The sequence below is a fragment of the Trachurus trachurus genome (genome assembly GCF_905171665.1).
Source record: "Trachurus trachurus genome assembly, chromosome: 12".
Classification (NCBI taxonomy): Eukaryota; Metazoa; Chordata; class Actinopteri; order Carangiformes; family Carangidae; genus Trachurus; species Trachurus trachurus.
In genome coordinates this window covers 26370047-26385938 of record NC_139908.1, presented here as the reverse complement: position 1 = coordinate 26385938, position 15892 = coordinate 26370047, and the positions used below count along the sequence as shown (strand labels likewise).

General features: G+C 42.5%; 1 protein-coding gene across 1 annotated transcript; it reads right to left on the bottom strand.

Annotated features, from left to right (window-relative positions):
* Nucleotides 1-1816: 1816 nt before the first annotated feature.
* On the bottom strand, nt 1817-15635 carry ndor1 (NADPH dependent diflavin oxidoreductase 1). The gene is made up of 15 exons (XM_083982842.1): nt 15514-15635; nt 14022-14161; nt 13142-13219; nt 12935-13032; nt 12749-12847; nt 11149-11250; nt 10822-11025; nt 8825-8952; nt 8525-8736; nt 6798-6905; nt 6577-6691; nt 5146-5292; nt 4923-5041; nt 3621-3715; nt 1817-2278 (listed from the first exon to the last, which is right to left on the bottom strand). The coding sequence occupies exons 2-15, from the start codon at nt 14154-14156 to the stop codon at nt 2134-2136; spliced, it is 1785 nt and encodes a 594-aa protein (XP_083838968.1). The 5' UTR covers nt 14157-14161; nt 15514-15635; the 3' UTR covers nt 1817-2133.
* Nucleotides 15636-15892: the final 257 nt, after the last annotated feature.

The following is a 15892-nucleotide window of genomic DNA, read 5'->3' as shown; positions in this document are numbered from 1 at the left end:
GAACCACTGGGATGTAGATGTTTCCAGTTACCATTGCTATTTTTGCATGCATGGCAAGGCACATACTTTTTGTTTGTTGCACAGAAACCATCCATCCATCCATCATCTCCTGAACCAATAAATGGTTAACCAGCTCGTGGATCCATGTGTTTCATATGGATCATATGGACCGGTTCGCTTAAGGAGCAACAGGCTCTTTATGATCTTTCTCAAACACAACCTTCTATAACAACATCCACCCATCCATCCGTTGTCTACACAAACAACACACACACAGTCACATTCACACCAACAGTCAATTTAAAGTCACCAATCAACCTCTGATGTGTACGTATATCTTTGGACAAGTTTATTATGATTTATTTATACATTACATCACACATTGTATACTGCTGCACCATTGGTCCATATATTGTGTGTCTCATAGTCAAGTTTAATGTTTCCAATTTGGTACATAATACATTTCCCTTCATGTTGTTGCAAACAAACAGACTGTATCTGTTAATCTCAGTAAATACACTAAATACTTAATGTTTATTAGAAGTGTTGCTCTTCCAGAGGAATGCCCTCCGAGAGCATCGTGTCAGGATAAACACTCATTTTATGTGAAAAAGGGAAAATATGTTCTTGCATATCAAGAAAGTTTTATCAATTATACTTTAAAAATTTACAATTCAAGTACTGAAGAAAAAACATTGCCTGTTCAGTGCATCAGTCATCACAACAGTGACTGTTACGGTGCTGCTCTCCTTCATTCATACAGTAAAGCACACATTGAATTGAATTGAATTGAATTGAATTGAATTGAATTGAATTGAATTGAATTGAATTGAATCTGCCTCTCCCCCCGTGGACACATTAATGGATCACACATGAGACTAAAAGGTTAAAGGTCCAAGAACAACAGAGAGAAGCTCTGATCAGTTCAGTTCTCTTAAAGGTTTACAGCTCCAGCCCACATGGTCCAGCACCTCGTCACACAGTAGCAGTAGCTTGAACAGACCACTATGTGGTGATGTTGCACTATGCATCTATTGTGTGACAGGTTTTGCCTTCCACTCAGTTTACTTTTTAATTTACTGTCAGTTCAGATGCTGAGCTGCAGTTCAGTGTGGCCTCCAGTCATGAGCACTGCTGTTTCCTACAGTAGATGAAACATTGATTATGATATCTGAAAAACTAATACATTGTCATATTTAATCACATGTGAAGAGCAGTGTAGTTAAATAAAGCACGATTGTGTTTATTTGAAGACACAGTAACTAATTTGAGTTTAACTACTTTTTTAAACTGAAGATGTTTCTATGAAGTTTAATGTCACTGCTCTGTGAAGCAGCATAGACAAGAAGGCAGAAGGTTCCCACTTAGAGAAGGCAAAATGTTAAAGTGATCACTGTGTTTACCACAGTATCATTTAAGCTCAACTAAACCTAATAAACTGCTTTTTTTTATATATATATAAATTAGAGCATCTAAGTACGTGTGTGTCCCTGCTCAGCTGCCTGTGTCGTACAGACGGACAAGCTCTGCTTTTGAGAGGTTGTGTCCATGTCTATGTCTAGTGACCTACTGGAGTCTTGCCAGGCAGCAATAGTGAAATGACAAGACATGAGTCACAACAACAGCTGAAAGATACACATATTTAAACACTTTGTTGTGATTATTTAGGCAGATATTGTGATATACGATTACAGTTGAACTTGTGATTTTTAACATTTCTATTTGAGTGTGAAACAAATTCACATGTTCCCATGTGTCTACAGAATCTAATCTGCAGGTCACTGCATCTCTACAGCACCACAACGCTTCACCCATGGTCTGTTGAGACACATTTGAATTTTATCATAAATAACGATGGCTCCTGTGATTTGAGTATTGCATTTGACCGAAAGGCAACTGATAATATGTCTATTACTGTAACTGTTCAGCTCACCTCAGGGTTTGGATTGTTAAGTGTGAGCTGCTTTATAAAGCAACATGTGTCAGACATGTTGACTGTGCTCTTGTTCAACTGGCTCAGCAGCCTGAGTGAGTATTCCTCTGAGAGCAGGACCAGTTTGGACCATTTCTTATGGTCAGCAGTGCTCATGTGTGAATTCACAGCAGCGGTCGCATCATATGCAGGTCATGTGATCAGGACCAGGTCTCGCACTGGATCCGGCCCGTCCTCTCCATGGTGTCGAACATCTGCTGAGCTTCGTTGGCAGACATGCCTCCCTCCTTCTCAAACACCTCCTTCAGAGCGTCACTCACACTGGCTGGCATCTCCTTGGCGTTGCTGCACAGAAACATGACAAGGTTAGTGAATGAAGAAGAAGAAGAGAGAGAGAAGGAGAAGAAGAAGAGGAAGAAGAAGGAGAAGAAAAAGAATAGGGAGACGAAGGAAGGGGAGGAGGGGGAGGAGAAAGAGAAGAAGAAGAAAGAGAAGGAGAAGAAGGAGGAGGAAAAGAAGGAGAAAAGCAAATGGCAGATAATAAATATAACACAAATAAGCAAAGCAATATATTGTACAGTTATATACAAAAATACATCATGAGATTTTAATTGAAACTGCACACACCTGAATGTCTCAGTATTCAATGTAATATGTATATTTAATCTAATTTATTTGTCCTTTCATGATCAATTCATTCAATTATTAAAGCAAAAGTAAGCGGAATGTTTAATATAAGTCTTAAATCAATGTTTTTCAACCTTGGGGTTGGGACCCCACGTGGGGTCACCTGTAATTCAAATGGGGTCGCCTGAAATGTCTAGTAATTGATAAAAAACAATTACTGATGAAAATATTCTTTTAACTCATTTAAAAATTATGATTAAAAACACCACACACAATCTTAAACAACTGTATCTATACTTTCACTTACTCAAATATAAATCGAGTTCAAGTAAAATGCAGCATATAAAAATATCTGAGCTGACGCATGATTGATGGCCACGATCACATGACTGCACCTGATCGGGGGTCGCCAGAAATTTGTTGTCAAAATGGGGTCACGAGCCAAAAAAGGTTGGGAACCAATGTCTTAAATAGTTATATCTTCCGACGGCAATCACTTAGAGTGTTTGGTCTGAAACACGGGTCTGTCAGTCACTCTGCTCTGCTGTAAGCCGAGGAGAAAACTTTCCTTGTATCCTACAACCTTTATCCAATGAGGAGAGAGAACGGCACAAAGGGGCGGTCCTCTCTGTGTGTGCAGCCAAGGGATGCGCGTGAATGTGGTGACGTAGGGACGAGGACCAATAGATGCTGCTAACTCCATCGGCTGACAAGAAGTTAGCCAAAACCACCGGATCGCTTACTTCTGCTTTAATCATATCAATAATAATTACATTCTGTTATATTTGACATTTCTTCTTCTCTGATGATTTCATTCCATTGAATTGTACTTTGGCAATTGAGCTCAAGTGAATTAAAATTGAACTGGTGTTGCTGGTGTTGGTTCTGGTGCAACTTATCACAGTGAGTGAGGTTGCCAGGTTTGGTACCATATCCTGCAACCATCACAATATAGTCAGCTACATGGTAGTAATGGGAAGATGGGTGTTCTGTTATTCCGTCACCACAGAGACAATAAGAATAGATGTGATCCAGATGTGAACATGTGCCTTACACTCACCCAGCGATGTAAAAACAGCCACTTTTATTAGCGATCAGGTCCCACAGCAGCTTAGAGCTCTCCTTCACCCGGTGCTGCACGTAAACCTTGTCCTCCTGAACAAACAAACAGTCAGAGTACATGAACGACATGTGCTTGTTGAGGCAGGAGCAGCATTAACAATGGATCGCTGGTATTGTAGAAAAGGCATTGCTAATGTGACTGTGAGCCCACAGACCTGAACAGCTACTGCTGCCATGTGTGGGATTTGGTTACAACTAACTCCTGGATCTTAATGAAACCACAGGAGTCCAGCGCTCTACTGCAGGGTTGGATGATGTTAAATGCACTTCAATGCGCAGTAATCAAAAAATATAATATCAGGTATTGAATTGATGTAAGAAACTGCCTCATCCAAGTCAGAATGAGCCTGGTGGAGCACATGAAGGACGACATGATCCACTCCAGTCTGGTCGTATTAGTAACTGTTGCGACACGAATGTCAACATTAGAAGCTTTGTTTTGTTAAATTACTTTTTAAATTACTATCATCCCATACGTCAAATGAAGCTAAACTGTTCTGGGCATACTGATTTTAAAGGGATAGTTCAACATTTTGGCAAACTGGCCCATTGCCATTGGAGTTGTTTTCGAGGTAAATTCATGCAAAACTGCTGATGTGCGTTCCTGTCGGAGGCAGTTTTTCAGCAAGCAGTCTCTGCATTTGCCTCAAAAATAACTCTCATAACGTCTCATAACGTTCCGTTAATATCTCATAGCGTGGTGAATGTGCAGGTCACAACTTGTCCACCAGAGTGTTTTGGAGTTGTTGGATTGTGTATTTGATGAGTTTTATGAGGGAAACCAAGAAATTCCATGAGCCTCCGTAGCGTAGCTCTGAGCAGCTCGCGGCTCTGCTCCGCCGTTCTAAAAATAGCTTGCACCGACAATTAAAGGTAACAAACCTACTCCTAAGACTATAGGGATTATGGCAATGGGCCAGTTTGCCAAAATGTTGAACTATCCCTTTACTGTGTCAATAGACTTCAGCCTCTGTGTCTCTGTTAAGTAAAACAAGGGCATTCATGGTGTTGTGAACTGGATTGTATTCGATTATATTGGTTCTATCTATCTATTTATCTTTCTTTATCTATTTTGGTTTTCTTCACCATGTCCATCACAGCCTCACTGATCAGAGAGCAGGCTCGTTGGTTTTGTTCCCTGGCAGCAAAGTGTGTGTCAGCATGAGTGGTTGAGTTCAGTCCACGCCTGTGATTGTTCATACAAATACTGAGAGTGTGTTTGTGTGTGTGTGTGTTTGACCTGGTCTCGTGAGAAGGCGGTGAAGAGGGTCAGCTGTCCGGCCTTCATCATCTCCTCCCAGTCTGACCTGAAGTAGAAGTCCCTGGTCTCTGAGCGGCAGCCGAAGAACAGGACGTTGGCTGAAGAGCAGAGAGACAGAGAGGAGGCGTCTCATTATCAGCGGCCCGACATGATGTGGACGGACAAAAATTCATTTATAAAGTCAGAGACATGAAGCTCTCACCAGTCCTCCCCCCGGCCGTCCTCTCCTGTACAGCAGACCTGAACGGAGCCACTCCTGTCCCAGGTCCAACCATGATGACAGGGGTGTCCCTGTCTGTGGGGAACCTCATAGTGCCCTTCTTTGCCCACAGAGGAACACACACCTCCCCTGCAACAGTTTAAAACACACACACACACACACGATCAATAATATGTATAATCAACATTATATCAAAGGAGTGTCATTAAGAATACTGCCTGATTTCAGATTATCTTTATGTTGCTGTTGTCTTTATTTCCTTTTTAACAATATTTTTTGTATTAATCTTTCACTTTTACAAGTAAAGGATGGATACGTAATATGGTCCATAGAAATAAAAAGCAAAACAAGCAAACAAACAAACAAACTGAACAAAACAAACATATAAAAAATTAAAAAAAACATAACACCAGCTCAGATTCTTGTAAATAAGTAAAAATGTACAGTATGAGCAGTCAAGAAAATTCCTGCAGCATGATATTACAGACACCACGCTCTACATAGGGTTCCCAAACTTTATAGAATTGGTCTGTTTTTAAAAAGTAATATACATGTAAGGTACCCGAATGGCACTCGATCAAATCCCACTCTTTACCAGCCTTTAACAGTTGGTACTTTTTCATTGATCCAATGTACCTGTAATAAAATATTCTTCCTTGCTGCATAAGTAAGAATACAATACAGCCTCTTGTTATGTTTTGATGTTAAAGGGACAACGAGGAGTTTCTATTTGGTTATAAAAAAGTCTCACGTTAATGTGGATGAATCTACGTTACCCACACTTGTTAATGGGCCCATTTTCGATAAATATATCGTTTTGTCTCTATCGTTATTTTGTTATTATTAGTGGTGGTGGAAATGCTGGTCGAGCCGACCAGCGTTTCTTTACTTTCGGTTTCGTGGCGAGTCATGAGAATAACGCCGCCGAATCGCCGTTTATGGTCGGAACTACGACGGTATGTGATCATCTTCGAACCTCTGACTTTAATTCTTGATGAATGAAAACATGAGTCTGTCTTGCGCCGGTCAAAGAATTTCACGGTGCGCGGAGGCTCATAAATGTAGTGTGAAAACACTTCGCTTTTCCAAAACTCCTTGTTGTCCCTTTAAGTGTCGGCTTGGGAGGCCCCAATATGAGAAACGCTGTGTGGTGTCTGTATAAATTCAGGATAATGTGCAATGTACACACATCTAATTCTGAGTTTCTGTTTTAAACTGAAACCATGTTTTTATCCACCTCCTAAAATAAGGACACTTAAATGGCATTCCTGTCAAAAATAAATATGAAATTAATTAATAATTAAGAGAAATCCAACATTCCAGAAACATGTAAACTTTATGTGGAGAAATATGTGGCTGCAGCTTTTAGCTATCTGTTTTAAATATTCAGTAATATAATAAGTAGTGACAGACCTTGTGTGGGGTCCAGTGAGGCCAACCAGGTGGAGCAGAGGCCTCTCCGAGGTTTAACCAGCTTGGTTCTGTAGCGAACGACAGCCACCAGTATCTGAAGCCTGTGTGGGTGAGCCTGTGTGGACAGGTTTCACTGTAATTTGTCTTTACTTATATAATCGACGGTATGTAGATGAAACACAGCATGTTTATAATAGCAGTTAAATGTTTGGATGCTGTACCAGGAGAGAGGAGGCGATGGAGAAGGAGCGAGGCTGGATCTCAGGGAACAGATCCAGGAGGTAGTCCACTCTGAGCCCGGCTGTGGTGTGGGGGAAATCTGCCAAGACCTGCAGCACAGAGAGCAATCAGAAACACAGCTGCACACGTTTAACCAGACAGACCAAACAGATTCCTGAGGACAAACAATAATCATATGACAAGTGCTGGAATAGAGCATCATTTTAAGTCCAACCCACAGGCCAATCACCACGATTGATTTTAAACTGCCCACACAACCTTGTCTAATACTATGTGAACCATCACAATGTATCAGTTAAATCCTGTTCTGGAGCAATTGTTTGAAATCCTCTTCACTCTCCGATTGCAACCAATTAATTAAATGCTTTTTCACAAAAATGAAAACATTAAATGACAGACAATCCTGTAAAAACAGCATTGTACCGCTCTACCTCGCTAAATGCGTGCGTGATCAGAGTCTTCAACAAGTTACAACCACGGAAAAGACAACAACAGCGAGCGATAGACTGTACCGCACTGAGGTCTGGTAGGTGGTGATGTAGCTCTGAGCTGGATGATGGCTGGTTTACTATGATGTCAGGTGTTTTGAGAAAAAGCTTGCGGACAGTATTCTCATAATGTGGCCTGCTAGAAACGTTCTAGGATCTCCAACCCTACCTTTAGGCCGCGTTCAGACTGCAGGCAAATCTGATTCAAATCTGATTCTTTCTCATATCCGATTTTTAGGGCTGACTGTCCACACTGTTTTTAGCAAGTGTCCAAATCGCATTTGGCTCTGTTCAGACTGGGCCACATTATTGACCGATCTGACAGGTTGCTGTAGCAACGACGTCGGAGCGTAGGCTACGTATGTGACAGGCGATGCCTCCTGGACGCGGCGGCTACTCTCGCTGCAGCACGGTGATCTGCCCGGCGCTGCAGCCGCACTACCCCGCTAGTTGCAACCTCAGCCCGCCTGGTGTGTGTGTGTGTGTGTGTAGGCTACGTGTACCAGAGACTGGTGTGTGTGTGTGTGTGTAGCCACAGAGACGGGAAACTCCAGCACCCCAGAGCTGAGAGCGCCACGCCGTGATCTGAAACTACCTACCGGAGGTGGTTTCGATCCGTTTTGCAAAAATCGGATTTCATGTGATTTGGGACTGTTCAGACTTAGAAAGAGCTATCCGGTTCCAATCTGGATGGGCTAAAAATCGGATTTTGGCTGGCAGTCTGAACGCGGCCTTAATGACCCAAGTTCACTTCCCATTTTCCCCACTGACCTCTCAGTGACAGCATTATTCTACAGTTCATTAAAAACATCTGTAATCCAGGTGGGATAATGTAAATAAATACAGACAACAAAACAGGAAGCTGGGTACTGTAGCAGGCATGGCCTCAGAAAAATGGCAGAAAGTCAATGGCAAAACCCATCTGTTTCAGATGTGGTGGAAAGTTCAGTCATTTTCACTTAAGACAAAATAGTTTTCGTCTCATTTGCCAATAGACCATCACTTGAGTTCAATGTGAAGAGACGTTCCAAGACCGAACTTAATTCATACCAGCAACTGACCTTTAGTGAATTGAGTGGTGAAACATCTTGAAGCTAAACTAAACAAGTCATAGCCACAGATGTTTGGTTTTTTTTTTCTAATCAAATCATTTAAAACAGTTGGATGCCCCTGTTGTAAGGTTTGAGGTGCAGCCCCAGCACCGGCTCCTCCCCCCTCACCTCCAGCGCGGTGCGTCGGGGCAGGTTGCAGTAGCTGTGCAGCTCCGACTGTCCCGCCGCCGAGCTGAACTCCAGCAGCTTCTCCTGCTCCAGCTCGTTGGTCGCGATGGTGGACAGCATCTCGAAGAAGGAGCGGCGGGGCACGGCGGCGATGTCCAGGAAGCTCTCCACCAGGTGGCGCACGGTGCAGGGCTGAGGAAGCCTGGCTGGGACTGAGAAGACAAAGAGAGGGGTGAAGGCTCAGAGAATTATTGCCCACCTTGTAGCTCAAACTGTGGCTTTTTTTAACCACACACGCACCTGCAGTGTTGTCTGTGGGCCTCAGAGTGAAGCTGGCCTCTGGATCTAACGTCAGCAGTTCGCAGAATTGCTGCACGTCTTCCAGCGCGTTACAAGGATACATCATCACAACGTCACCAGCACCAAACCTGCACAACAACACAGCTCAGGATGGGTCTGGATCACACAACAAACTTTCCTGTTGCATTTAAAGGAAGAAAACATATTAAAAGGGACAACGAGGAGTTTTGGAAAAGCGAAGCGTTTTCACACTACATTTATGAGCCTCCGCGCGCACCGTAAAATTCTTTTGACCGGCGCAAGACAGACTCATGTTTTCATTCATCAATAATTAAAGTCAGAGGTTCGAAGACGATCACGTACCGTCGTAGTTCCGACCATAAACGGCGATTCAGCTGCGTTATTCTCATGACTCGTTGCGAAACCGAAAGTAAAAAACGCTGGTCGGCTCGACCAGCATCTCCGCCACCACTAATAATAACAAAATAACGATAGAGACAAAACGATATATTTATCGAAAATGGGCCCATTAACAAGTGTGGGTAACGTAGATTCATCCACATTAATATGAGACTTTTTTATAACCGAATAGAAACTCCTCGTTGTCCCTTTAAAATCCATCAAGTTATTTTACAGGACATTAAAGGGATACTTCAACATTTTGGCTGAGTTGTTTCCAAGGCAAATGCAGAGACTGCTTGCTGAAAAACTGCCCCAGACGAGAATTTATCAGTGGTTTTGCATGAATTTACGTTGAAAAACAACTCTGTCTCGTAACGTTCCGTTATTATCTTAAGCTCTGACCCAGGCCCAGAGTTTTCAATGGGCAGGGACCAAAAAATGACTTGGCTCAGGCTGGCCTCGGGATTCCTTTTTATTTATTTAATTTTAATATAAAACATGTCTTCTTGCTGTTTGTACTGTATGTTGTTTATCATGAAATGCACTGAATCTGTACTGTTCATTTTGGTGATCATTATCTGCCAACACATTAATGTATAGTTAGTTCAGTAATAATAAAGGATGTTTTCTACATGGTTCTCATGCCTGTCCTGTTTTGGGCCAAGAATTAAAGGGATATTTCAACATTTTGGCAAATGCGCCTATTGTGATAATCCCTATAGTTTTAGGAGTAGGTTCATTACCTTTAATTGTCGGTGCAAGCTGTTTTGAGATCGGCGGGGCAGAGACGTGAGCTCTGCACAGCGCATGGTATTTCCGGGCTTACCCTCATCAAACTCATCAAATACACAAACCAACAACTCCAAAATGCTTTAGTGACAACCATGCTATGAGATAATAATGGAATGTTATGAGACGGAGTTGCTTTCGAGGTAAATACGTAACCGGAACTACATTCCAGACACGGCTGCTCGGCAGAGTGACTTCAAAAACGAATGTAGTTCAGAGTGTTTGCTTCATGTGTCGTAATGTTACATAATTACACGTTATTATTTCATAGCGTTGTGAATGTGCAGGTCACAACTTGTCCATGAAAGTGTTTTGGAGTTGTGGGATTGTGTATTTAGTTTGATGAGGGAAACATGGAAATACCGCATGCCTCTGTTGCGTTAGCTGAGCAGCTCCAGCTCTGCCCCGCAGATCTCTAAACAGCTTGCACCGACAATTAAAGGGACCTACTCCTAAAACTATAGGGATCATGGCAATAGGCAAATTTGCCAAAATGTTGAAATATCCCTTTAATGCTAGTGAGTCGGGCTACGTCAGGTCCAGGCTTCAACACCAGTGGGTCGTGCCGGGTCAGGTTTTTATTTTCAGGCCGTTTAAGAACTCACAGAATGTTCTGCTGCCTGATACAGTACATCCCACCCACTGACCGATGCCATGGTAACAAGACAATCACTGTTTTTCAGCTCACCTGAGTGGTCATAATGTTACGGCTGATTGGTGTTTAAAACATACACTGTAGTGAGAATGTGGTTGGCATGGATACATTGTGAGGTGGAGGAACCTGAGCTCATGTTTCAGTTACTCACTGGATGTTGGATCCAGTGATGTCAAACTCTATGTGCCTCACATCCTGGAAGTGTGACGGGTCTGTTACTCTCGTGTTGGACAGCAGTCTGGCAGGAAAGGGCCGCGACTGGGAGGGGACGGTCTGGTCCGTGCTAATCCTCAGCCTGTCCTCCGTCTCCTCTTTCGCATCATCCAGGAAATGGAAGGAGAAGGTTGGAGGGAGTCTGCCACAAGAAACAAGCAAAGAAAATCACCGTCCAGCTGCATCAACACCGAGGAGGATTTAATAATGAGGCGGAAACATCAAAGTCTCAACCACAGAGTGAGAATCGAGTGTTCACACTCACGGTTCATCTTCCCTCAGCGGCGTCACGTCGGCTAAAGACGGGAACAGGGTGAGCACTTTGAACCAAAACGAAGTGAGCCACGGGTCAATCACAGCATCCGCCCTGTTCAGACAGATGTTGAAGTAAACATATGACAGACAGAAATGTCCCCAGTCACTTCCTCTGCCTTCCAGACACAGTCTGACCTTTGATTAGCTGGATTCATATTATATATTTGTGTTAATTGTGTCATAATATGCATACAAATGAAAGACTTATGGCCATAAAGGTGATGTGCTGCTGTATATGTGGTCAGCAAAATGTTAATGTTCTCTTATTTCAATTCAAATCATATCTATATGTGCACTAATTATTTTTTATGGTAACAAATTGTGCAGTAATTGTAATTGTGTTGTAAATGTTGATGACACATGTGAAAACATCATCTACTTCCTGGAGCTAATGAGGCCAGAAACACACATTAACAGTATACAGTCAGGTAGAACCATGGATCACTGCTCTGTCACTTTAAGACAAGAAATCAGCATCAGATATCCTCCCTTTCCTGCTTGTCTTTTAATGTGAAAGTTTCAGATTTCACTTCTAACAGCTGTTAGAAGTGAAAAAATGTCTGTCCATGTGCTGCCCATGAACAGATCTGGTGCTTTTAGACTTGCATTATGATGCAACATCTTGAAAGATTACTAAGGGTGTGTATTGGCAAGAATCTGGCAATACGATACGTACACGATGCAATATATTGCAATATATTGTGATAGTATAAGCAAGATGATTGTGATTTTTTTCCTTTTAGTCTTTGCTCAGTTAGCTAACACTTGAGCATGTGATGAGTCACAGACCTGAGCTCTCTGAGATCTCATTGTTCTGTTCTGTTGAATGACTGCAGCCAACCAGCAGAATGAACCAGCGCCGTGGATGTTTGCATATGTTGACTGTTAATAATAAAATCAATACAGTGTTTTTGAATATTGACACAGTATTGCGAAACGAAATATCGCGATATTTCGGTGTATCGATATTTCCTTACACCCCTAAAGATTACCGCTTTGATCGAGCAATTAAAAATGATCATACACTACACTGAATTTTCAAACTAAAATGAGGTGCTTCTTGAAACTAAAATGTACTAGTGTGTATGCAGCCTTTGCCTTTGTGTTTTGGGTTAGAAACCCAGCAGCTGTGCCTTCATAGCATTTAACATTTTGAAAATAGTAGTAGCAGTTTATTCGATCTTGTGCACAATTTGTTACAGTCAGGCATCAATCAACAATCAATCAACCTTCAATAATGCATTCCTTAATTCATAGTTGTTATATAGATCGAAAAGATGCAGGCTGAAACTATTCAGCTTATAAGTGCCTACCCTTTAATTCTTCAGAAATGTTATAATCAACTGATGAAGCAAAAAAAAAAAATCAGCATTAAAGTTGCAGTCAAATCTCAAATGTTCAATCCTGTTCATAGCTTTCTATCATAATATGTTTTAATTTCTTTTTAAACTGTATTATGTTTCTAATTGTTTGTGTCAGATTAGAAATAAATTCAAGCTTTTCTTTGCTTCACCTCACCTGTTATGTGTCAGTGATAATGACTTTCTTACCCGAGGTCATGCTGGTCATCAGCCAGCCCGACAGGCAGCAGTGAGTTGGCGCCCAGCTGCAGGAGGCGCTTGTGAAGCTTCTTGGCAACAAAATTAAACCTAAGAGCAAAAGCAGGTGGTGTGATGAAGACAGTGAGTCGTTCTGAATATGAAGTGTGAGAACTGTCAATGTTGAGGAGCACCAACTTTGGATAGGAGGAGTCCCCCAGGCCCAGTACGGCGCAGTCCAGTCGACCCAGAGAGCCCAGAGGTAAAGACTTCCTGAAGAGAAACCTCCAGAAGTTCTGCACAAAGTGAGAGGATAATGAAACAAGGGTCGCCCCAAAAACTCAAAAACACCATTCATCTTCATCTTTTTTTGTTTGTGCTGCACGTGCAAGTTTGTTTCATCACCGTCATATTGTCTGGAGGGTCTCCTTGGCCTGTGGTGGCACACACAAAAACCACCAGAGGGTCTGAGATCAGGTTGGCCTGAGGGAACACATGAAACCACCGGTTTTATTATTCACATCAGCTTTTAAAAATACTTGCATTCATGTAGTTTATTCCTCCCTACTCACTACCCAGGGAGGTCAGTGTAGATGACCACATAGTAAACTCACTGGATACATGAAAAAACAGCAGCTTTTGGCAAACTGGCCCATTGCCCTACCCCCCAAAGTCTTAGGAGCAGGTTCATTACCTTTAATTGTCGGTGCAAGCTATTTTTAGAACAGCGGAGCAGAGCCGTGAGCTGCTAAGAGCTACGCTACGGAGGCTCGTGGGATTTCTTGGTTTCATTGAGTTGTTTTCGAGGTAAATGCAGAGACTGCTTGCCAATGAACGCATGAATTTACCTCGAAAACAACTCTGTCTCATAACGCTCCATTATCATCTCATAGCGTGGTGAATGTGCAGGTCACAACTTGTCTATGAGAGCGTTTTGGAGTTGTTGTATTGTGTATTTGATGAGTTTGATGAGAATGAAACCAAGAAATCCCATGAGCCACCATAGCGTAGCTCTAAGCAGCTCGCGGCTCTGCTCCACCGTTCTAAAAATAGCTTGCACCGAACCTACTCCTAAAACTATAGGGACAATGGGCCAATTTGCCAAAATGGTGAACTATCCCTTTAAGCATGAGTTCAATGCAATTTATAGGGGGCAATAATTCTCACTGTACATTCAAACGGTGATACAAAGTGGTAATCTCACTAAATAGTGGCCTATGTAGAGAGTGGTGAGAGATTTGGGACACTACAATACACCACACTCACAATAATACACCAGACTCACCACATTGTAGTTATCCAAAGGCAGCACTTGAACTTGCAGATGCCTCCTCTTGGCCTGCCGTGCGATCCTCTGGGCTGTGTCCTGGGCGGTGCCAGTCTGGCTCCCATACAGGACCAGGAGAGCAGGCTGTGACATTATGACTGCAAGAAACACACCAGTTTACAAAAAAGGCTCTGTTTATTAGAAGGCTACAAACCAGCAATAGTAAAAAGAAACACTAGAGGAACGTGAGTGTTCCCCCAGACCAGCTACATGTCTGGTGCCCACAAGGTTTTGGTCGATTGGTGACACCTCCACTATGCTACAAAACCCCTAACACTGGAAACTGGTTTTAGGTTTATGAATCTGTTGACCCACATATTTCAATTTCATCTTATTTAGGATAGCCCCTTGAAATGCGGTATCTTGTTTTCAAGGGTGTCCCAACACGGATACAAAAAACATACATTACAATTACCCAACAGACACAAAACACACCACTTCCACAGCCCCATATGCCCTATCCACCCCATCACAAGCTCTCAAATAATAGATAACACTAGCAAGGAACCAAGAATATAAAAACAATTAATCCTCAAAATGATTTATGGCTTTAATGGAAACAATAACATATTGTATGCACTGAACATTGAGACTCTTACCCAGTATATCAGATCATCATATTCACATCTGAGTAATTTCAAGCTTCAGCTTAAGTAGCCTATTATAAAATATGAATGCAGCACTTGTTCTTCTTTTCCAAGCGCACAGTAAATAGTCTGTCTATGAAGGTTCCTGTAACGTGTTATGTGTGTTAATGAGAACTTCTATCTTTGTATAGTTATTTATTCAGATTGAGTTTTGGACACTTTGAAGATTCTGGCTCTGCGCAGGGATTGGATCATGAAGAATGCGACTAAAACCATACGTGTTGATTTTACATGTTCAGCTATATTCATATAAAACAAGTGTGGCAACCAGTTTCTGGATGCGACCTCTGGGACATGTTCTGATACAGTTGTTATCAAAGTTAGAGTATATAACCTCTGTATTGAAGGTGTGTGGCGGCCTGGCAGCGACGCTGTTTACAGGTATTAGGTCAGAACAGCTGTGCCAGCAGCTGGACCCTATGGCTGGACCGTCCAGTGTCCGCGTGCTCACAGATGCTACGGGAAGTTGAATGTGACCGGGGCTTGACGTCAGCCTGTCGCAGGTAGTTCATGTCGGTTATGAAAACGAGTCGACGTCAGAGAACGAATTTTGTTTTGTTTTGTTCAGCCTGAGCTGACAGTGATAAGGACAACTCGGGGGGGGGGGCACAGCTGTACCGCTCACTGCCGTCCAGCGGGCTGTCTCCTCTCTGAAGACCCCTGATGCTAAGTTGCATGTGTTGCTATTGCGACAGACCCTGACCTGCTAGAATGCTAGTTAGCCGGCTGTAAACTGCTCATTTATACGCTTGTTATTTCGATTTAAAACTGACAAAACACCAAGGTAACAGACACACACTCACCGCTGCTCTGTTCGTCCACAACAAGTGTGTGGTCAGGACAGGGACACTGACAGGTAACTGTTATGAGAGAAGAGGACACCTCTCTCCTCCAGCTCCAAACACATCCGTCACACTTTACGGCAAGTCAGCCTCGAGTTGTGATTGGCTCGCGCGCTGACGCTGCGTTCTGAGTCCTACAAATAGAATCGGAAATTTCACTGAAAATGCATTCACTGAAAAAATAACCCAAGACATGAAAATAGCGCCGCAGCCCACAGTGGTCAGCTGCGGTCAGGCCGGAAGCGACTTTTACACTGACTAGTACAAAATTCTCAAAATATGATACTCATGAACTACTCATGAAAGAGATAGTTTTGTCCCACATCAAAGTCAGAGGAAC